Source organism: Cetorhinus maximus, chromosome 3, assembly GCF_964194155.1.
Source record: "Cetorhinus maximus chromosome 3, sCetMax3.hap1.1, whole genome shotgun sequence".
In the NCBI taxonomy this organism is placed as follows: Eukaryota; Metazoa; Chordata; class Chondrichthyes; order Lamniformes; family Cetorhinidae; genus Cetorhinus; species Cetorhinus maximus.
The window spans coordinates 15220860-15245508 of record NC_135881.1 but is presented as its reverse complement, the minus strand read 5'-3'; the positions used below and the strand labels follow the sequence as shown (position 1 = coordinate 15245508).

The 24649-nt window shown below is 45.3% G+C and overlaps 1 protein-coding gene across 5 annotated transcripts in view; it reads right to left on the bottom strand.

Annotated features, from left to right (window-relative positions):
- Positions 1-631: 631 nt before the first annotated feature.
- Positions 632-24649, bottom strand: part of xylb (xylulokinase homolog (H. influenzae)) — a 234638-nt gene continuing 210620 nt past the window's right edge. For all 5 annotated transcript variants that reach the window (XR_013575300.1, XR_013575308.1, XM_078536759.1 and 2 more), the window contains one exon: positions 632-1932. Coding sequence is in view for 3 of the 5 variants with exons in the window: in XM_078536759.1 (XP_078392885.1) it covers positions 1870-1932 (63 nt within the window). In the remaining 2 variants the exon portion in view is untranslated. The remainder of the gene's footprint in view (positions 1933-24649) is intronic.

Below are 24649 nucleotides of genomic sequence, written 5' to 3'. Positions count from 1 at the left end.
GGGCAGCGATCCTGGCACAGTACTGTTGTGACCCTGGAATAAACTCCACTCTGACAAGATGTCAGTTGTTTTCTTGGTCCAATTTGTAATGGGATTATCTAAAAATTCCTGTGTCACAAACCAACCCCTTCGAGACTGGAGAGTGGTGTAGGGGGAGGGAGTGGGTCCAAGCTACATTCCTGGCATAGGAGCCCCAAGATGAGCCCCCCACCTGCCCCCCTCCCCCAACCACCACCTCCAAGCATCCGGTAGGCCTTTGAAAGTCTGCTCCTGTGCTATGCTCCTACCTGAGTCAATGTCCTTGTTTGGGATGTGGGGAATCTCCGTCCCACAAAAGTCCAGACCAAAATCTCTGAGGATATTTGAGTCACAACTTAATTTTCTGCAATTTCACAGGAGTCTGATGGAAGGGCTGCAAATCTTTGTCTCATCTGTCTCCATAGCCGGTTGTGATAAAGCAGACCAAGATCTAATGGCTTGTGCAAAAATAATTATTCTAACAGCCCCCTTCATTATTCTGGTAATAATCCTGATGTCTAGCTACCTTATTACCAATTCAAATTTCAATCAATACACCCAAATGTGTGGGTGTGATTTTAAAGCTGAAATGACGAGTAGCATGAAACAGAACACTGATTCACTAAATTATATAGAATAAACAGCACAGAAGCAGGTCATTCTGCTGAATACACTCAATGAATTACTCCTGACACTAACCTGTGTTAATTAGTTACGCCAGCCTTAACTATATACAACAGTTGAATTTCTTTACTGTTTAATGTAACATCATAAAGCCATTAATTCTACACTTGGCACAGGAAAATACAAGAAATTATCAAGACATTGCAGGGAAAAATATACCATTTACAGAAAATTACTTTATGACCTGAGTATATTGGTGTTGAATTCTCTGCCCTGTCAATCAATTCATTATATCCAAGTGACCTAAACTTGGATGTAGAGGGTTATGATCTTGAGGTTTGCGGATGATTCAAGACTTGATAATATAGTAAATAGTGAGCAGTATAGCAGCAGCCTTCAGGAAGACTTAGACAGACTGGTGAATTGGGCAGATACATGGTGATGATAGTACAAGAGAAACAACATGGAGAGGCAGTTTAATCTAAATGGTACTATTTTGGGGAGGGTGTAAGAGCAGAGAGACCTGGGGATGCATATTCACAAATCTTTAGGGCAAGTTGATATCTGTGGTTCAAAAGTGTCTGGAATTTTTGGCTTTGTAAAAAGTGGCACTGAATACAAAAATAAGGAAGTCATTTGAAACATTTACAAATCTCTGTCTTAATTGAAGTATCGTGTACAATTCTGGGCACCCACTTTAGGAGGGATTTCTAAGCTCTGGAAATGACACTGAAGAGGTTCACCAGGATGACACCAAGCAAGAAGCGGAATCAGTTCTGTGGAGAGGCTGGGAAAGATGGGATTGTTCTCCTTTGAGCAGCAAAGATTAAGGGGAGGCCTAAGAGAGGTTCAAAATTATGAGTTTTGCTAGAGAGAGTAGGGAGAAACTATATTCTCAGGCAAGTGGGTCATTAACCAGAGGTCCTAGAATTAAGGCTAGATGGGGAAATGAGGAGTCATGTCTTCACAAGGAGGATTGTTAAGATCTAGAACATATTATTTAAAGGGGTGGTGGAATCAAATGCCATAGGAACTTCTAAAAGGCAATTGGACACATAATTGAAGAGAACTAATTTGCAGGGTTATGGGGACAAGAGACAAGCTGTCGTGTGCATCTAAATTGAGCAACTCTTTCAAAGACACAGCACAAGCATGACAGGCTGAATGGCCTCCTGCGATTCCATAAGATCCTATGATTCTAGGATTACACAGGTTGTTCTTCACTGTTCAGCATTTGTTCTGCACCAACTTTTCTAGTTCCATGTATCGTGTCAGCATTGGTCCATATACCTAGAAGAGGAACAATTGAAGACAAAAGAAAGAAAAAAATTGTGTAAGGTCCTGCAAATTTTTCACATTACTTAGCCCCTTAGTAACTTAGTAACATACATATTAGATTTCACACGAAAATTTAATCAAAGCAAGATAGTGGCACTATGGCAAACAAAAACAAAAATAGCTGGAAAAACTCAGCAGGTCTGACAGCATCTGTGGAAAGGAAGACAGAGCTAACGTTTCGAGTCCGTATGACTCTTCTGATGAGAAGAGTCATACGCACTCATCAGAAGAGTCATATGGACTCGAAACGTTAGCTCTGTCTTCCTTTCCACAGATGCTGTCAGACCTGCTGAGTTTTTCCAGCTATTTTTGTTTTTGTTTCAGATTTCCAGCATCCGCAGTATTTTGCTTTTATCTTAGTGGCACTATTGGTTTGGTGCCAGATGTCAGACTCTTATAAAGCCCAAGTTCATCAAGACTGGGATATTGTCAGTGCTTCATGCAGCGTGTGCTGATGTCAAAGCTCACTGCAAAGTCTCCTGCTCATCCTAATTAACTAATCTTTTCCCAGAATCTCCTTACCCTCCTAATACAATTTACAGACTTTTAAAATGCAAGCTCAGCATCACTATGACTGCTGAATTCATCTCATCATCCCTTCTACTATTGTCAACACTGTTGATGTCCTCCAACATGGGTCTTATTCTTTAAATGACTTTCCCAATTGAAAAATACAGAAACAAAGAATTATGTACATACAATTTATTTGTGGGGAGGGAATATATTGCTGGTGAACGTTCTGGTATATTTGGGTGGGTTATTCATGGGTTTATTGGCATACTTGGCATATTTTGGTGAGTGTGGTTCAGCATTTCTCATATGTACTGATGTATTTTAGTAACTGTGCTGGAGGATTTCAGAAGATGCCTACTTTGGTAAGTAGAGGGTGCGACTTTTATGTTTGATTATGGAGTAAAACTGGCACCACTGCCACAGCAGACTCCCTAGAGGACTACGCAGCATCACTGCCAACTCACACTTGAAATCGGCCAACAATTTATTACGTAAATAGTCACATGTGCAGGTACCAGTAATAAGCAGCAGCTTTAAAACAAGGGGAGTCAATTAAAAGCTGCTACCAGCTGGATTTTGATTCAGCGATTGAATTCACAGTGATTAAAATATATTAATAAGTTTACTTAAGAAAAGGTGCAATATTAGCTTTTCGCTGTTGGCACTTGTGATGTATCTGGAATTATATGATGGAGCTATGTTGTTTTCATATTGCTTTAGTACTATGTTGGTGCCATGGGCTCCCAGCAAGTACATCTCGAGGTCTTTTCTTCTTTCTTGTTCACCTACCAGGTTCACTGTCGCTGGCAGGCAGCGAAATCATTTACACAGGACCCACCCGTTAGGGTCTGGTAGTGTTAACATGAGAATAAGCACAATGTAAAACCAGTTTACTTAACTTAAGAAGAGACACAGTACTCTAACCAATGTTAAACAAAGATGGTAACTCATTGAATGGGCATGTGATTTTCCTATTTATAGGAACAGAAGTAGATTGTTCAGCTCCTCGAGCTTCTTCCGCCATTCAATTAGATCATGGCTGAACTGCCCCTCAGCATTCACCTGCCTTTGTTCCATACCCCTTAATAGCTTAACCTAGCAAAAAAAAAACCTCATTCCTGAAACTTTCAGTTGATCCAGAAACCACGGCCTTTTGGGGGGAGAGTTCCATATTTCTCTTACCCTTTGTCTGATAAAGTGCTTCCTGATTTAACTCAAAAATGACCGAAGCTCTAATTTTAAGATTATACATCTTTCCTGGATTTCAAAACCAGAGAAAAAAAAATTCTTTATGTTAAACCTGTTCTCTCCCAATAGCAGCATATAATCAGGTACTGGGGGAGAAAGTTACATTTTTTAGAAAACGGCTCATGGCAACTAGGGGATTCAAACGCACTTATTGCTCATTGGGTTGTTTCAGTCAAATCCCTCAGCAACAAATTTGGAATTGTGTACAGTTCTTTCAAAGGACACCCTCCATGCCAACTCAATGTATGTCTGGTGGATAGAGGGTATCTGAGATCATATTCTCTTCGAAAACTCTGAATTTTTACAGTAAAATAAAAAGCTGGAATTAATTCTGAATATCTTAACAATATTTTTTACACTTCACAATTGGCAGATTCTTAATCTACAAAAAAAAAGGACAATCAAAGTGACATTTGAATTTTCAGGCAACCAGCCAAAATTCTTTCTTAAAAAATGACTGTAACTCCGCGAGTGTGCAACCAAATTCTTTATGTAATCCAAAATCTGTCATCCAATCCCACAGGTCTTTTTCTTAAGCAAACCAGTACAACCCCATTCCATTGTTGTTTCTTCCAGATATGGTTACGTCATTATGAAATTTCTCAGCTGGGGTGTGGGTTTCTATGTACAGTCTGTAATTGATGGGTCTAATTTAATTTTGGTTGTGTTTTCCCAATCAACTGCAAGCTGAGGTCACCGATATTTAATGGGAAGAACTTTCTGGCGAGGCTCCACTGATTGACACAGTAATAGCATGATAATACAACATTAGTTAGAAAAGCAATTTTTTAATAAAAAATAACTCATTCCCGTATATAAATCACACAGCTTGTCTATTCCAAATATGTCTAATCGAGAAGTAGACTAATTGATGAAACATCACATCAAGAATCAGCCAAGGTTTGCAAGAAAGAAAGTTTCAGTCGTCAGCAAAAGTCACAAGTCAAATTAGCAACAAAAAGTCGTGGTGCATTTATCAGTGTCTGATCTCAGTGACACACATTCTCACCGTACAACCTGTAGGAAAACGAATGATTAGTGTGTGAGGCTGTCAAGAGTCTGATGAGTGATTTATCCCCTTGCTAGTAAATCTTGCTAGCAAGAAGGTCTAAGATTAATCTGCAGAAATATATGATACATAGACTCCTTTTTTTTCATCATGTCCAATAAACTGGAATAGGTATTAATGAAAGATTTAACAAAACCTGTGGGAAATATGAAATTACCCTGAACCTATTGCCTGGAAGGCTGCTGCACTTCAAGAGTGAGGAGCAGTGTGCTTTAACCTGTTGTTATCACACACTGCAAAATTGCTGGCAGGGAGAAGTAGTTTGCTGGTGCTATATGTCGATTTCATGGATTAGCTGTACTGAGATTGTTAGTGTCGGCAGAACAGATCTTTAAGCTTTACTTGTTCTGAGGATGTGAGCAATGCTACTAAGGCCATATTTATTGTTCATTCCCAGTATCCCTATCATTTATTTTTGGCAACAAAGTGGCTGACTAGGCCACTTCAGCAGACATTTTGACCACGTTGTGTGGGACTCAAACCATATGTAGGTTAGACTGGGCAAAGGTGGCAGGTTCCCTTCTGTGACGGATATTCGTGAACCAGCTGGGTTTTTACAATCTTTGGTAAGCTGTATGGACACTTTTAAACTGGTGCCAGTCTACAAATTACCAGAAGCCTTACAAAGTAGCTTTTACATAAAAGGATCCCAAATTCATAGCAAGCTAGCGGGGTGAAAATGAGAACAAAGAGTTAACTACAGAAACAACAATATAGCAAAGAAAGCTAGCAAGCTAAGCATTAATCCCAAATACGTTCCAATAAGCAAGCAATAGAAGTGGCCCTTCAATCTCCTGCAATGCAGGTATGTAAAGTAACCTCTCCAAATCACCTTCAAGACTTTCCTGAGTAGTTCCTTCAATACCACCATTCCCATTTTTTGGCTGTGCTGATTTTATTCTCACAAGTGACAAATAAACACATAATGCAATATACAAATCAAGTGCTGTCCATTTATTTCAACCATTTTGTGTTGTCAGAGTGATTTATGTGGTGCTTAACCTTTATGCTCATGGTTTGTTTGCAGCATGGCTGCAGGATTCTACCGCAGCCTAACGGGATTGTGGCATCACTGGAGATCCATTTGGTGTGTGCTCCAACGAGTCTCCATCAAAGTCAGCTATGGCCAGTGGTCTTCAAGCTGCACATCACTGCTGTCACTTGCACAGACATTCTTGTTGGCCAAGTATAGCAGCAGCCGCCTGAATTGTTAATATTATACACATGTCCCTGCTGCTTGGTACTCCCTTCACCAATGACCTTCGCTCTTTCATAAGGTCAAAAGTGAGGCTATTCGCTGATTACTTCACAGCATTCAGTTCCATTCACAAGTCCTAAAGGAATGAAGTAATCCATGCCCACATGTAGCAAGATTTGCACAACACCCAGGTTTAGGCTGATAAGCGGTAAGTAACACTCACACCATATATGTGTTAGGCAATAACCATCTCCAACAGGAGAGCAACTCATCACCTTTCCTAAATGTTCAAAGGCTTTACAATGCTGAAGCCCTTATCAATATCCTGGGGGAAGGTCACCATTGACTAGAAACACAACCGGACCAGCCACGTATATGGCGTGGCTGCTTGAGCAGATAAGAGGCTCTGTGGAGAATTGCTCACCTCCTGATTCTCCAAAACCTCCCTAACATCTACAATGCGAAAGTCAAGAGTGTGATGGACTACTCTCCATTAGTGTAAATGGGTGTAGCTGCAACAACACTCCAGAAGCTCAACACTATCCAGGAAAAGGTAGTCCACTTGATCAGCAACCCTATCCATTAGCTTAAAGATCCACTCCCTCCACCACTGGCATACCATTGCTGCAGTGCGCTACAGCAAGTTGCCAAACTTCTTCGGCAGTGCTTCTCAAACCTGCAATCTCCACCAGCTTGGAAGGACAAACACAGAAGGTACATTGGACCACCATCAGCTTCAGCTTCTCCTCCAAGTCATACACCATCTCAACCTGGACATATGTCACCATTTCGTCATTATTTCTGAGTCAAAATCCTGAAACTCCCTGCTTAATGGAATTGTGGGAGCATCTTCATCACTTGGATAACTGTAGATCACAGGGAAGGTCCATTATCACCTTCTCAAGGGCAACTTTCTCAAGTGGTAAAATGTCGGCTGAGCTAACAACGCTGGTACCCTGAGAATAAATAAATAAAACAAAAGGCCACTGCTCTGTCTGAGAGCAGAATCTTGAGCAGCAAGATAATAACATCCAAATATAAGGGAGAAATAAAAAAGTCACCCTAACATAAAGTTTACTTTAATAAACAAACAAAACTCTACAGATGCTGTAGATCTGTGCATACGCTTAGTAGGCCTGCAACATCAGTGGAAAAAGAAAAAGAGTTAACATTTTAGGTTGATGCCTTTTCATCAGGTTCTGATGAAAAGTCATCAACCTGAAACACTAACCCCGTTTCTGCACTGATGCTCCAGACTTGATAGGATCATAGGAGCAGGAGTAGGTCATTCAGCCGTTGAGCCTGCTCCGCCATTCAAACAGATCATGGCTGATCATCTACCTCTTACGCCATTTTTCACCACTATCCCTATATCCCTATATCCCTTGATGTGATTAGCATCCAGAAATCTATCGATTTCTATCTCGAACATGATCAATGACTGAGTCTCCACAGCCCTCTGGGGTCGAGAATTCTAAAGATCCACCACCCTCTGAGTGAAGAAATTGCTCCTCGTCTCAGTCTTAAATGGCCTGCCCCTTATTCTGAGACTGTGTCCCCTGGTTTTAAACTCACCAGCCGGGGGAAACATCTGACCCACATATACCCTGTCATGTGCTGTAAGAATTTTGTAAGTTTCAATGAGATCGCCTCTCATTCTTCAAAACTCTAGAGAATTCAGTCCCAGTTTCCTCAGTCTCTCCTCATTAGACAATCCTACCATCCCAGGCATTAGTCTGGGTGAACCTCCGTTGCACTCCCTCTATGGCAAGTGTATCCTTTCTTAGATAAGGAGACCTATCAGAGAGTTTGAAACTGGTGGCCAAATCAATGGCAGCACTTGTGGACTCACCTGTGAGGCAGAAATCACCCATGTCTCAGTGCTACAAATGTAGCTCAGACTGAGATTTTTGTTTATTCATTAACAGGACGTGGGGTCGCTGGCCAGGCCAGCATTTATTGCCCATCCCTAATTGCCCTTAAGAAGATGGTGGTGAGCTGCATTCTTGAATCGCTGCAGTCCATGTGGTGTAGGCACACCCACAGTGCTGTTAGTGAGGGAGTTCCAGGATTTTGACCCAGCTACAGTGAAGGAATGGCGATATATTTCCAAGTGAGGACAGGAAGTGGCTTGGGGGGAACTTGCAGGTGGTGGCGTTCCCATCTATCTGCTACCCTTGTCCTTCTAGGTGATAGTGGTTGTGGGTTTGGAAGGTGCTGCCTAACGAGCCTTGGTGAGCTTCTGCAGTGCATCTTGTAGATGGTACACACTGCTGCTACTGTTTGTCAGTGGTGAAGGGACTGAATATCTGTGGAAGTGTGCTAGTCAAGTGGGCTGCTTTGTCCTGTGTGGTGTCAAGCTTCTTCAGTGCTGTTGGAGCTGCACTCATCCAGGCAGTGGAGAATATTCCATCATACACCTGACTTGTGCCTTGTAGATAGTGGACAGGCTTTGGGGAGTCAGGAGGTGAGTTACTCACGACAGGATTCCTAGCCTCTGACCTGCTTTTGTAGCCACAGTATTTATATGGCTAGTCCAGTTCAATTTCTGGTCAATAGTAACCCCCAGGATGTTGACAGTGGGGGATTCAATGATGGTAATGCCATTGAATGAAAAGGGGCAATAATTAGGTTCTCTCTTGTTGGAGATGGTCGTTGCCTGGCACTTATGTGGCACGAATGTTACTTGCCACATGTTAGCCCAAGTCTGGATATTGTCCAGGTCTTGCTGCATTTGGACATAGACTGCTTCAGTATCTGAGGAGTCGCAAATGGTGCTGAACATTGTGCAATCATCAGTGAACATCCCCATTTCTGTGCTTCTGATGGAAGGAAGGTCATTGATGAAGCAGCTGAAGATGGTTGGGCCAAGGACACTACCCTGAGGAGCTCCTGCAGTGATGTCCTGGAGCTGAGATGATTCACCTCCAGCAACCACAACTATCTTCCTTTGTGCTAGGTATGACTCCAACCAGCGGAGAGTTTTCCCCCTGATTCCCATTGACTCCAGTTTTGCTAGGGCTCCTTGATGTCACACGTTGTCGAATACTGCCTTGATGGACAGTCAATCTCACCTCACCTCTGGAGTTCAGCTCTTTTGTCCATATTTGAACCAAGGCTGTAATGAGGTCAGAAGCTTAGTGACCCTGGTGGAACCCAAACTGAGCATCAGTGAGCAGGCTATTGCTAAGCAAGTGCAGCTTGATAGCACTGTTGATGACCCCTTCCATCACTTCACTGATCGAGTGATCCCTGCTTGTGGCCATGCAAGCCCGGCTTGGTCCAATGCAGGCTCAGACTGCTGCCATCATGGCTGGGGATCTCTCTGTTCAAAGAGGCTCGCAGGTTCTCATGGCAGCAATCTGCCCCCCCATTAGACAATGAGGGTTGCTGAGGTTCAGTAATGAGGGGGTAACAAGTGACAAGGTGGAGCTTGGACCTGCTGTCCTCTCTCAGGAGGACAACATTCATGCTCCCATCACTGCCACTCTGCTAGTGCCTCTGCTGTTGCCTGTCAGTGGGCCAACACAGACGGCTGCTATTCATACCGAGGCAATCTGAAGTCAGGCACTCACATCCATGAGCTGCTCAAAGTTGTCCTGTGAAGCCATCTGCAGCCTCTCCCAGTGAAAGTCAGCAGCCTTCCATCAGCCATGCTGCAATCACTTGAGTAGCATTGCATAGGAGCTCCAAGCCAGGCAAAGGCACCCACAATGCAGGCACGGAATATGCAAGGGTGAATGGTGCAGTTTTGTAGTATTACTGGATGTGTTGTTGGATAAAGATGTTCAGGAAAGGTTTTTTGTTGGTGGCTTTTATTTCAAGATTTAGGCCAAGCAGGTGGTGTGATAGTACATAGCAGATAGATTGAAAGGTGGGAAATTGTGGAGCAATGGCGATGATGGGACGATGTATTAGGGGAACTGGAGACTCAGTAGCCACTCACAGACAGCCTATCCAGAGTGAAAGGGGGTCCCACATGTCTGCTTTTCCTCCTTCTCCCGAGGTGGGCGTTGGAGATGGGCTGCAACCTCATAACAGAGAGGTTGTGGAAGACGCAATAGACCACTGCCAATTTGAACACCCACTACGGTGAGAATTGGAGGGCTCCCCTGAGTGGTCCAGGCAGCGGGACCATTGTTTCAGGATGTCGATGGTTTGCTCAATGATACTGTAGGCATGTTTTCCTCATGTAGTCAGGTCACAGAAAGGGGTCATGAGCCAGGTGTATCTTTTGTTACCAAGCAGCCAGTCTCTGGTTCTTCTTTGTGGCTCAAAGATTGTGGGGACGGCTGATTGCCGCAGGATGAGGCGGCCATTCACCACTGTGAAGTTCTGTGCATAGTTGCACACCACCTGCGCTTTGATGGAGTGGTAGTCATTGTGCTTCTGGTATATCTCCCTGTTTGTATGCAGAATCCACAGAGTGACATGCATGCAGGCAATGGTTCCCTGCACCTTTGAGTATCTCGCTACCCTTCTGAGCACTTCGGCTACCATTATTTCTCTTCAAGGCTTTGTAGCACCGGCACCAGGGCGCTACAACCCAATTTCATGGCCACTGTTTTGATATTAGTAAAGTTTACCTTAATGGTTAACTGCTACATTGAAATTGTCTCACAGCAGTTCCGTTGTAAATGGTTTTCACTGAAAGTTGGCTGGTTACTGATCAAGGACAATTATGTGGTAATTTTTTAAAAAACATAATCAGCTTTGATATTAAGCCAGCAAATGTCATCCAAAAGGTTCCTGTCACTTCACATTAAGTCAGTCTTGTACTCCTGCAGCTCCAACCCTGTCACTGCTCATGCACCTCATTGCAGCCCCATCTTTCATGTAATGCCACAGGTCCTAACTGTTTTATGCAGCTCATGTCCTCAGACAACCTCAAATTTTCCTTCCCCTACCACAGTCAGTTGGCTTTAAGTTGTCTTTTAACCCTTCAACACAGAAGTCCAATGCATAACAGGCAACAAACTGGGACTGTGAGGAACAGCTACTCTGTAATAGAAGGGTCACTGGATCACCACAATCCTGTCGGCATTCCAATCCTGCATTGACAACAGTCTCTGCATTTTAACTGACAAAAGACAATATCACTACCGCCTGTTTCTTTGAATGAGCTAACTTTGACTTGGAGTGTTTATCTTTTTCCCTTTAGCCCAGAATGAACTAATATAAAAGGCATGACCCAGCTGGCTACCTCACCAGCAGTTCTCATCCTACAAATTGTATCAAGCTTATTTTTAATCAATCTCATCTACCCGTACTAGGCATAATTAACAAGTCAAAAATTACATCCGATGTCATTGTCCAAAGGTAAACTATCCCTCTTGCTTCTAAGTCCTATGTTCCTCCTTGTCCTTCTCGATCTGTCTGCAGCCTTTGACATGGTTGACCATACCATCCTCAATGCCTCACCATTGCCATCCAGCTGGATGAAACTGTAATAGCCTCGTTCTATTCTCATCCATCTTCTAGTCAGAGAATCACCTGCAGTTGCTTCCCTTTTTGCTCCCACACTGTTACCTCTGGTGTCCCCCAAGGATCTATTCTCAGCCCCCTCTAATTTCTCATTTACATATTGCCCCATCCCGGTGAAATCATCCAAAAACTCAGCATCAGTTTTCTCATGTATACTGATGATATCCAGCTCTACTGCACAACCACCTCTGTCAACTCCACCGTCATTAAATTATCAGGCTGATTCTTCGACATCTAGTGCTGGATGAGCAGAAATTTCCTCCAATTGTATATTGAGAAGATCATAAGAAATAGGAGCAGGAGTAGGATATTCGACCCATCAAGGCTGCTCTGCCAATCAGTAAGATCCAATTGTGGCCTTAACTGAACTTTCCTGCCTGCCCCCAATACCCTTCACTCCCTTAAAAATCAACAATCTGTGTAACTCAGCCTTGAACATATTTAATGGCCTAGCCTCCACCGCTCTCTGTGGAAGTGAATTCCAAACATTAACAACACTCTGAGAGAAAAAATTCCTCCCAATCTCCACCTTAAATGGGAGACACCTTATTTTTAGACTATGCTCCCTAGTTCTAGATTCCCCCAGGAGGGGAAACATCCTCTCAGCACCTACCATGTCAAGCCCACTCAAAATTTTACATGTTTCAGTAAGGTCACCTCTCATTCTTCTAACCTCCAATGAGTATAGGCCCAACCTGCTCAACCTTTGCTCATAAAACAACCCATTTATCCCAGGAACCGACCTCGTTAACCTTCTCTGAACTGCTTCCAATGCAATTATGTTCCTCCTTAAGTAAGGAGACCAAAATTCCTCGTTCTCTAGGTGTGGTCTCACCAATGCCCTGTACGATTGTAGCAAGACTTCTTTGCCTTTATACTCCATTCCCCTTGTAATATAGGCTGGGGAAAAGACCAAAGTCATTAGGCGCAATTTTCCCATCCTGCCCGCGGCGGGTCTTGTGGCAGACGGGAGAGGAGAATCCAGCAGCAGGCAAAAAGTCAGAAATCTGCCGGCATAAAAACAATTTGCAATTTTCCCGATGGCGGGTTAATGGCGGGTCGGTTATCCCACTGACTAGTAGCGTGAATGCCTTTTGCATTTTCATTAACATCTCATGAATGCTCATTAAAACAGCTGCTTGCGGGAATCTCGCGATGCCTTCCAATCTTGCGTCAGGCTAGCGGGAAATTACGTTGGCCTCAAACCCGTTTGAAAAGGGGTGGGCATGCACAAGTCAGACCTCAGTTCGCTCGTAACTGCGAGGTGATTTCAACATACATAGCCTACTACCATAGCACTGCACCGGTCTTGTTGAAATGAACACCACATTGCTGGGCTGTAGGGTTGGTCTGCTTACGTTGTCCCGAAGGACGCCACTGTGCTGCGGTACTCATGCAGGCCTTCACTTTCAGACAATGACCGGCTGAGGTTAGGGACTGCAGTGGTTTTCTACTGCTGGTGGCTGAGACCGTTGTACACCACTGTGCAGTGGTAGTCAGGCAGAACTCCACTTTCAAGAACTAGCACTTCGACCAGGGTTGGGGTGTGAGGCAAGGCTGGGGATGATGAACACAAGGTGGGCAATGGGGAAGGAAGGCTGTGGGAGAGCTGTGAGTGGGAAGGGTGAACACAAGTGGGCCTTTCTGGGGTCGCCCTTTCACTTGTTATTGCCGCATGAGTGAACAGGAGTCTGCTAAGAGAAAAAGGAGGAAGACCTCCTCAGGGTGAAAGCCAGTGAAATGACTTCATTAGCACTGTTAAAGGGGTACTCAGGACTCAGTGGCTTAACATAACAGTCGCTGCATCTCAAGAGTAACACATAGGAGTTAACAGTTTGGGAATGCAGGCAATAGTGAAGGAGGCACAGTTGCGTCATATATGGCATTCCAACAATGAAAGCCTGTCATGCGTTCACCAGATTCGGCATTCCTAACAGGCCAAAGGGCATCCACTCATTGACCGTGAGCAACTGATTGGTCATTAATATGCCACATGAGAGACTGGAGCACAGAGCTAGATAGGGTCACTCATTTCAATCAAACATTAGCAAACCATGCAGGGCTTAAGATGTTGCATACCTGCGATGCCATCTTGGTCACCTCGATGTGTGTGCTAGTGTCTCAGGGTCAAGGTGGTATCAGCCACCATGCAAGTAGGGCAAGAAAACTATGGATCTTTACAGTTTCCACACATTTCATCTTCTGAGCTTCACTTTCTTGCCCCGTGAATCATTAATGTCTTCACTGTTTCCTTTCAGAGAGAAGGCAAAAGCACATATGGATCCAGAGCTCAATGCTGCCTTTGTCAGGTTCTTAATGCAATGGAGGAGGTGAGGAAGGGAGAGGTGATGCCGCGCGCAGCTCCATCAGGAGGCCACGCTTGAGGGACATGGTCAAGAGGAGTCACAGCATGAACAGGAGGGTCAGGAGGAGAGACCTAGACAATGGAGGTGAATCGTCAGACCTAGGGTTTATCATAGAAGAATCTCCTATTTACAAATGAGTGAGAAGCAATGCTGTGCACGTCTGCGCTTGTCCCGAGCTCTGGTACATCACATATGTCACATTCTTCTTGAAGACCTGATGCCATGTGGAGATAAGGGTATTCCCTGCCGGTGGCTTTGAAGGTGACCGCAACACTCAATTTCTTTGCCTCTGGATCTTTCCAGGGGTCACAGGTCACCTGTGTGAAATCTCTCAGTCCTCAACACATCGATGCATAAAGGAGGTCACAAATGCCCCTTACAGGAAGGCTCATCATTATGTCAGGTTTGCTCTGAAGAAGATAGCCAGGCTGCAAGATTCACCCGCTTCGCCGCCATCTCAGGCTTCCCAAGAGTGCAGGGTGCAATAGACTGCACCCATGTGGCTATACGAGCTCCATGGCAGCAGCCCCTAATGTTTATAAACTGCAAGGACTAGCATTTCATCAATGCACAACTGGTGCGTAATGATTGGAAGCACATATCACAGAATGCAGAAGAGGCCCTTCAGCCCATCGAATCTGCACCGACACATGAGAAACACCTGACCTAACTACCTAATCCCATTTACCAGCACTTGGCCCATAGCCTTGAATGTTATGACGTGCCAAGTGCTCATCCAGGTACTTTTTAAAGGATGTGAGGCAACCCGCCTCCACCACCCTCCCAGACAGCACATTCCAGACCGTCACCACCCTCTGGGTAAAAAAGTTTTTCCTCATATCCCCTCTAAACCTCCTGCCCCTCGCCTTGAACTTGTGTCCCCTTGTGACTGACCCTTCAACTAAGGGGAACAGCTGCTCCCTATCCACCCTGTCCATGCCCCTCATAATCTTGTACACCTCGATGAGGTCGCCCCTCAGTCTTCTCTGCTCCGACGAAAACAACCCAAGTCTATCCAACCTCTCTTCATAACTTAAATGTTTCATCCCAGGTGAATCTCCTCTGCACCCTCTCCAGTGCAATCACATCCTTCCTATAATGTGGCGACCAGAACTGCACACAGTTGGGCAGAAGGGGTTTCACGGAAGAGCGGAGTGTAGGGGGCTCTGCAGGGGTTGGCTGTAAGCGGGCTCCCCTTTCCTGATGCTGGGTCCTTTAATCAAGCACTGACTGCTTTTGAACAAGGGACCCACCTCCAGAGACCCCAAGCAACCCGCACAGGTTTGCATGTCGTGCTCTCCTCGTGGTGACAGGGAAGCAATTAATTGCAATAAGGTCCTCAATTGGCGGTGGGGTGGGAAGGCTGTCTAAGGGCCTTCTCATCTCAGGTTGAATTGGGATGGAGCTGGAAAGGTGGTGGCAGGGTCCTCATCAATCAACATCCCACCTGATTATACCCTCCCCACCACTAAACTCGCCACGGTGAAGAGAATAAAATACTGTCCAATTCCCATATTTCACACTGAAAACAAAGGCAAGAGCCTTGGGCTGACTGTGGACTAGAATTTCGGACTGAGTTTTCGGACAGAAAGAGAAAGAAAGCTCTTACAGAGGAAAAAAGGCTATAGCTGGTGTGATCAGCAGGGCGGAGAAGGCTACGAGTCCTCTGCGGGCTACCAGGCAGAATGCATGAGGAAGAATGGTCTCCAGTTGAAGAGACGCGTCCTGTGGTACTCTGAAGACTCTGAAAGATTTGCCCTGGCAAGTCTGGGATGAGAAATTGCCAGGGTGGGCCTTACTGCTGGTAGTCAGTTCAGGAATTCTCCGAAAACAGTCACTCGACATTAGAACTCAGCGAAGCAGAGAGACATGAACCTAAATGAAGCTGGGAGTGACTGTGGGCTGTTTCCCATAAGAACTATAATCCCGAGGAAAGTGGGTTGCAATGTATAGGTGTGCAGCCTGGGATTGTCAGTCACGTCAAAACATTCATAAGACTTATCTTCTTTGTAATTTAGGGTATTAGTTGCTTACTAGGTAATGTTTAGTGGATGTTACTTTTAGTTTGTTTGTTACAATAATTAGTCTTGAAACATGAAATCTTAGTGTGCAATTCCTTTAAGTCTGTCACCGAGAATTCAAATATCTTCTTAAAAGTTATCGGTCTCTATGGGGAGCATAGCAACATTTTTGACCTGAGATGAGATTCCGACCCCATATTCGCACCATCACTAAGCCTATTTCCACCTCTGTAACATCGCCCGAATCCACTGAAACTTTCATCCATACCGTCTTTATCTCTAGACTTGACTATTCAAACACACTAGAATGTGGGCCTCCCACATTCTATCCTCTGTAAACTGGAGGTTATCCAAATTGCAAGTCATGTACATCCACCCCTACTGCTTCTGGCCTACATTGGCTTCTAGTTAAGCAATGCATCCTCCGTGTTAAAATTCCCGTCCTTGTTTTCAAATTCCTCCAAGGCCTCTTAAGCATTTCTGATTTTAATTAATCTACTGGTTGGTGGGTGTGCCTTCAGTTGTCTGGGCCCTAAACTCTGGAATTTCCTCCCTCTGCCTTTCAAACTCTCTTTCCTCCTTTAAGACACTCCTTAAAAATCTACCTATTTGTATGCAGTCTGTCTGTTTGTCAACATCAGAACAAAAAACAGGTTAATGATCAGCCATAGATCTAAGTCAGATGATTACAGGTTCAAGCCTCACTCTCGAGATGTGAGCACATAATCTGGGTTGGCAGTCCGGTGTACCACTGAGAGAGTGTTGCACTGTCAAAGGTGCTATTTTTCGAACAAGATTTAAGCCAAGGCTCCATTTGCGCTCTCAGGTGGATATGCTTGTGGAAGGTTGTTAAGCATTTCCTACATAGTCACAGTGACTATATCCATAGCACTTTATTGGCTGTAAAATACTTTGGGACATTGTGAGATTATGAAAGGTACATGTCATTCTTTTTTTAATAGAGCCCCTCACTAGAACTGAAAGATAAGCAGGTTCCTTGATAGGGCGAAAACAAAGAGAAATGTCCCCCAACCACACAATGCTAATAGCTCAATTTGTCCACTAACTGCTTAGAAGAAAAGCAAGAAGCTGGTAGGTGATTTTTAAAAATGCACTTCTATGAGGCAAAGGCTAAACATTGAAAGAACAGGAGTGTGAAAATAGAGGAGGGGCGAAGGTATGAAATTAAAACAGAAAATGTTGCAAACTTAAGTGGAGGGAACAAGAAAGAGGAATTTGAGCAGATGGTTAGTAGTGGTGAAATGAAGCCAGTTCTAATGAAAGGTCTACATTTAATACATACACTGCCATTAATGAACCTGCTGTATATTTCAGTATTTTATGTTTGAGTAGATTTCTTCCATTGAATAGACAGTCTGGGTTTTATAAAGATGCAACTTGTGATGATGGAATATAGGGAGAAAGTCTATTTGTATCCAGTCAAATTTGCTTGAAATTGACACAACAATTTTGATCTCCTTTAACTACGCAAAACTATTTTCCCTCTATTTTATTAAATGATTCCTGGAAGGGATGATATCCTGGTTTGTCTATGTCCAGACTTTTCAAAAATGTTGGGCTAAATTTTATGGTTGGGCAGGGGGGGGTGCGTGGGTGCGGGCAGTATTGCTCACACACCCCATTAACTCGCAACCAACTTTAAAACAGGCTGGATAATACGCTGGGGGCAGCGTTAACAAGCTAATTGAGGGTCTTCCGCACCTGAGGGAAAGGAAGTCCCACCCGTGAGAACTGCCAGCCAATCTGATTTACCAGCAGCTGAGTCGTCGCAGCAGCGCCAGAACTCAGTAGTAGTCGCTGTAGGGGCTACAGACAGTCCTTGTGAGAAGATCCATGGGGTAGAATTTTCTGGATGGCGGGGGGTGGAGCGGGAGCAGGCGTGGGCAGGTGCGGACCCCATCGCCGCTTGCGATCAGGTCCGTGCCGCCATTTTACGTGGGTGGGCTAATTAAGGCCCGCCCAGCGTACTTCGCAACTCCCATGCATAGCAGGAGTGGGCGGGCAGCGGTGGGGGCACTCAGCCCGCGGGGTCCAATGGCGGCCCGGCGGCCTGTATAAAGGAAGGCCTGGCAGCCTTGGAAAGGCTGCTCGCAATGGCTGGGCGAAGGGCTCTGCAGAGGGGCAATGGAGGTTATGCAAGTCCAGAGGGTAGGCCACTGAGGCAGGCCAGGCTGGAGGGTAGAGCAGGGGGCCAGTGTGTCCCTCATTTTTCCGATGAATGCCTTGCTGCCCTCCTCGAGGAGGTGGCAGCACGGCGGGAGGTGCTTGTTCCCCAGGACGGGAGGAGGAGGCCCCCTCCAACATGACGAAACCTGCCTGGGAGGAGGTGGCGGAGGAGGTGAGCTCCCGCGACGTGGTGCGATGCTCCTGGATCCAATGTCGCAAGCGCTTCAACGACTGTTGCGCTCAGGAAGGGTGAGTACAATGTTGGCTTTGATCACTTAACCCAGCAGGTCGGTTTTCCCCCCTGCTGCCCGCCCCCCCACCATCCCCCCCAAGTCTGAGTGTAGTGACTGCATTGAATCATTGGCGATATGTGTCCTTCGCTGGGTGGGCCAGCAGGTATTGACCATGCCGAGGTCACCCTGAGAGGGTGGAGAAGAGATGGGTTCTGCACCAGCAGCATGTGGTACACTGAGGCCCACATTACTGTTTTGGGGGCAACCTGGAGGAGCTGCACCTAGGCACAGTGCTGGCACTCCAGGACATGTCAAAGTCAGGGTGATGACAGGCTGGGAGGGGAGCTTCAAGGTGACATGGCAACGAACTATCTGCTGTCCTCTGCGCTCCACGTGCTTGCACCTCCTTGCTATGGAAGGATATACCGTGCGGTGCCTAATGTAATGTAGGCAGCATGTGTCCAATGGAGGGGTGGGGAACAGGCCTAGCACCTTTGTGTTGAGTGTTCAGCAGCAGCGGGGTGAGGAGGCACTGGAGCCCTGATATGTCCAACTCTGGTTGGGGTGGGCCGTGCACGAAGGGAGTCCATGTACAATTTGCACAAATCAATGCTCTTCTTTCATTTTCAAGAGAAGAATGCTCATAATGCTGCAAAGCGGGTGAGGACTGGCGGCGGCCAGACGCAGCTAGCCATACTCAGCCGGTTTGAGCAGCAGGCCTGGATTTGGAGAGGTGCCATGCGCCCAGGTCCACTGGTATCGGTGAGGTTGTATGCCCAGCGGTGAGGTCAGCATTGTTCTCCTAACAGCCATTCCTGTTCACTGCTCACTTCTGTTCTTGGATGGCGGAGAGGCATCATGAGCCACCTTCTGGGGATAGTCCTTGTCACCCAGCAGCCATCCATCAAGCCGAGCCGGAGCACTGAAGAGCCCCGGCACCTGGGAGTGTCTGAGGATGTAGGCGTTGTGGGAGCTGCCTGGGTACCTTGCACAGACTTGTAGAATCAGCATCCTGTGGTCACACACTATCTGCACGTTCATGGAGTGGAAGCCCTTCCTGTTGACAAAGGCACCGGGCTCACCTGCTGGTGCCTTGATGGTCACATGTGTACAGTCTATTGCACCCTGGACGCAGGGGAAGCCAGCAATGGTTGTGAAGCCTCCAGCTCGCTGTGTCTGGCTTGCCTGGTCCCAACGGAAGTGGATGAAGGTCAATGCTCGTCTGAACAGAGCGTCTGTAACCTGCTTGACACATGTGTGGACAGCTGATTGGGAGATACCACAAAGATCACCCACCAACCCCTGAAAGGAGCCAGAGGCATAGACGTTGAGGGCAGCTGTGACCTTTAGAGCCACTGGCATGGGGTGTCCACCCACACAGTTAGTGGAGATCTCAGGCCCAATCATCTGACGGATATAGTTGACCGTCTCCCTTGAGAGATGGAGCCTCCTTCAGCACTGCATCTCGGACATATTGAGGTAACTGCTTCACCGCCTGTATAACCTGGCAGCAGGACAGTAGCGTCTTCTGCGGCCCCTTCCGCCTTGGACTACTTCTTGGCCCTGCGCCCCTTGTGCCTGTGCCTGTCCTCCCAAAGGTGGCTCCCTTGGAGGCTGAATGTGCACACCTGGCCTCCTCCCCCTTCTAGCCCTGCCTTCCTCCTCAGAGGAGGTGCCTCCAGTGGACAGTTCAGCTCCAAATCCCAGGCTCAGGAAGGCTTCCTGAAACCTGCAGGCCCAAAATAGATTCCTCACTGCAGATTGCTGATCTGAAGGTTAAGAGTACAGACAAAGCAGCTGGTATGCATTTTGAAGTATTGCAGATCACACAGCAAGTTTCAATAACTTTAAAAAATCAATACTTGAGAGAGCACACTCGCGACCCCAGTGAGCCCTCTTATCCTGCCCACAGATGAGGTTTATACAAATGTGTCCTACCCGCCTGCCCGTTGTGCCCATGTGCCGACCCGAAGATTGCACAGGCGCCGAAAAATCGGTGTCGATTGGTGAGTCAAGGGCCTTAAGTGGCCCGTTAATTAATGGTGGGCACGCAGCAGATATCATCGCGTGCCCACCCAATGAAATATCGCAATGGCACGCGGTGACGTCAGGACGCTCACCCAACGTCATAGTGCGTCATTTTGCGCGCAGACATGCGGGGCCCGTCCCTACACGTCAACGGGAAAATTCTGCCCATGGTGACTAGACTTAGAGGTAAGGGGGGGCTCGGAGATCTGAGGGAGGGGGTGGAGTTTTGGAGGCCATGTGGGGAGTTACAGAGTGGGTGCCCTCTGTCCATCAGGGACACCCCTCCAAAGGAAGCACTCCCTTTCTTCATATCTTTTCACCTGAGATGATGAAGTAGCAGGCTGGCCTCCTTCATTGCACCTTCGTCAGTCGTACGTATCATTGCGATGGGGTGGAAACAGCACCTTCACCGCCCATTAAATGGCTAGTTCAGGGCCTCATTAGGCCTAAGGGCGAATGGGTTGGCAGATGCCTTACCTGCCCACTGTATTATGGGGAACAGCTTGGAGGTGGGCGGAAAGGCAGTGCCTAGCCACCTTTCCTATTTTACGTGTCACACCCTCCCTTGCTCCTCTCTAACTTGCAAATACATCAGCTGGGGGGGGGGGCCCATAAAACTGTATTGCCAGTAAATTAATTCACTAACTGGTCAGGTGACCATTGAAAATTCTGATATACAGTATTTTAACTCATCATTGATGGGAAGACACCTAATCAGAAATTAGTTGGAATTATTCAAATCTACCGACTCAACAAGTGAGAATGAGGCACATTACTTATGCTAATTTATGGTAATTAATTTGCCCAAAGCAGCCTTGATGCCTTGACTGCATTTGCCACATGGTAATAAGTCAGTATAAAAATGACCAACGATCGGGATATCTCTCCCAAGGGCTTAATTTCATCTGGTAAAACACATTGATTAATGTGCTTGTATAAAATTTGTTTGCGTGTTATTTCAGCAAAGTCGTTAAGCCAATTAAAATAAACAGGGCAGCTTAAACACTGCTTTAAAGGAACAAAGGAATTTTATGCAAATACTTTAACTGTTGCACTGGCAGAGAAAATTAAACCCCAGAGTGTTTAGTTACAGAAGTCTAGCTTCTAATTAATTAATTTGCATGTGTTAATTAGGCATAATTGCCATACTTCACTAATATGTTGTCTACTGTGCAATAGGTGTACCCTTAAAGCTTTAGAAACTAAGGAGTGGTTGATTTAGAAACGCAAATAGAGCAGGTTAGATGAATGTTATTGGGAGTTCTTTGCTTGGAAGACTGAGGTTCAATGCCTTAACTTGCCTTGTTCCCAATCTATGCTGCCACAGGGAAGGATGGGACCTACTAATGGAGTGAAAATGTAGTTTGAGGTATTCCTGTTGGGTCGGTACCAAAGAGACAGTGGCAGACAATGAAAACAGACTGCATGAATACCTTCTCAGAGGATGGAGCGTAGGAACTAGCTGAACCTAAACAAGAGTGGACAGAATAAAAGGTGCATACCTTTTATGGAAAGATACATACCCTCAGAGATCAGCACTGAGACCTTTGCTCTCTAAACGTATAGAGACAGAAACTAAACTCATATGATAGTGAACTAAGAGGGCTGTAAACAACAGGGGCTGGATTTTTTAAAAGGTCAGGGACTAAATTGGAGGCGGACATGCAATTTGGTACTGTGAGCCTCCACGCGCTCCCCAGCCCAGGCCATTTTGAAAGAGCTTGTGGTTAGATCGACTTCCCTCTGGGAGGGGCGGGTAGCCAATTTAGGCTGAATGTATTTAATTAAGGTGCCTATTAAGACCTTGTTTCCACATGGACTGGGATTTCTAGTCGGCAATGTGAGCAGCCCAGAATGGCCTGGACTACAGCTCAGGGTGGGAAGGTCAATGGATCTCGCGAGGGCCCCCCAACCTGGGTCCATAATGGCTGCCAGCTGCGGCCACTGGTCATCCCTGGAGGGTTTGCCCCACCAGAATAATGGCCAGATTGGATGGCGAACCCGCTCGCTGGTCTTTAATTGCCTGAAGCATTGAAAATTGTGGCCGATGTGTCTAAAGCACGTCATGCAGGGTCGAGATCTGGAACTAACCCTAAGACTGGTTCCCGACGTCTGATTAAAAATTCAGCCCCATGGAGACAAGGTGACCAAATAAAGAAGGGGCTTGGATAGCCTAGACAGTACAATACTTAATTGGACAAGTACAAGAGATTGTCAAAGGATAATAAATCATTGCAATAAAAGCTGAATGGCATTACTTTAAAGGACACACACACTGGATAGATTTGTGGATAGTGGTGGATTAGCATAATGTAGCAGTAAAGAAAGTAAATAGGTTCTTGGGCTGTAAACCCAGCGAAACAGAACAAAAATATCAAAATGATTCTGAAATTGTACTAAGTGTGGTTTGAACCTCACCTGGAGTTCTGTGTGGTGTTCTGGTCACCATATTAGGGAAGATATGCAGCAGTGGAGAGGGTGTGATGAAGGCTAATTAAATCAATAATTAGGATGCGTTCTTGAGTCTTTAGGAGAGGATTCTGAAACTGGGAATGTACAAACTAGAGAAGGGGAGGCTCAAAGCATGATCTAGTAGAAGCATTCAAGACCCTAAAGTGATGGATGAGACAAACATCAGGATGTTTAACATGGTCATAGATACTGCAAGAGGGCACAGCCTCAAATTTAGATAAAGGAGGGTAAAAAGACATTTTAGATTCAGCTGCTATATGCAGAAATTAGCTATTATAAGGAATGGACTGCCAAGAGAGGCAGTGGGGGGCTTACTGTGTCAGCCAGTTCAAGGTAGAATTGGATAAGTATCTGGAGAAAAATTTGACAGAGGGGTATGCGCGGTGTTGTGAGATACGAGATCATTTTTTAGACTGGAACTGGTCAGATAGGCTGCAATGGTCTTTCCTGTGAATTTCCTTGTTCTTAATCTCTCTTCTCCCAGTGCAAATACCTCAGTTTCTCAAGTCTCTCCTGATAACTATAGTTCCCCATCCCTGGCAACATCCTAATGAATCTACGTTATATCTCTCTATGACTTTAATATCCTTTCTATAATGGGATATCTAAAACTGCACAGAGTACTATAACTGATGCGATATGCCTGGCTAGCTCAGTTGGAAGAGTATGAGATCCTTAATCTCAGCTTTGTGGTTTCAAGCCCCAAGTTGGGAATAGTTATAGCTAAGGCAAGTAATGGTCAGCCTCACAACTGAAATCAGTGCAATAGTGAGGAAGGATATTGGCTCAGAAAATCATGATGTGGAATCTGTTTGGGTGAAGATAAGAAACACCAAGAGGCAGAAAACATTGGTGGGGGTTGTCTATAGGCCCCAGTAAACAGTAATGGAGATGTAAGGGAAGGCATTAAGCAGGAAATTAGAGACGCATGCAATAAGGGTACTACTGTAATCATGGGTGACTTTAATCTACATTTAGATTGGACAAACCAAACTAGCAATAGTGCTGTAGAGGAACATTTCCTGGAGTGTGTATGTGCAGGCTATCCTAGCCTGGGTATTGTACAATGAGAAAAGATTACTTAACAATCCCTTGGGGAAGAGCGACAATAAAATGATAGAACTGTTCATTGAGATGGAGAGTGAAGAAGTTGAATCCGAAACTAGGGGTCCTGAATCTAAATAAAGGGAACTATGAGGGTATGAGGCGCGAGTTGGCAATGATGGATTGGGGAACCTTACTAAAAGGGTTGACAGTGGTTAGGCAATGGCTAAAATTTAAGGAACATATGCATGAATTACAACAAATTTTCATTCCTGCCTGGTACAAAAGTAAAACAGGAAAGGTGGCTCAACCATGGCTTACAAAAGAAATCAGGGATAGTATTAGACCCAAAGAGGAGACATATAAAATTGCCAGAAAAAGCAGCAAGCCTGGGGATTGGGAGCAGTTTAGAATTCAGCAAAAGTGGACAAAAAGGTTGATCAGGAAAGGGAAAGTGGAGCATGAGAGTAAACTTGCAAGGAATATAAAAACTGACTGTAAAAGCTTCTATAATATGTGAAGAGAAAAAGATTAGCAAAGACAAATGTAGGTCCCTTACAGTCAGAAACGGGGGGATTATAATGGGGAACAAAGAAATGGCAGAAGAATTGAACACATATTTTGGTTCTGTCTTCACAAAAGGGGACACAAATAATTTACCAGAAATGTTAGGGAACCAAGGGTCTAGTGAGAGGGAGGAATTGAAGAAAATCAATATTAGTAAAAAAAATGGTTCTAGAGAAATTTATGGGGTTAAAGGCTGAAAAATCCCCAGGGCCTGATAATCTACTCTCCAGAGTATTAAA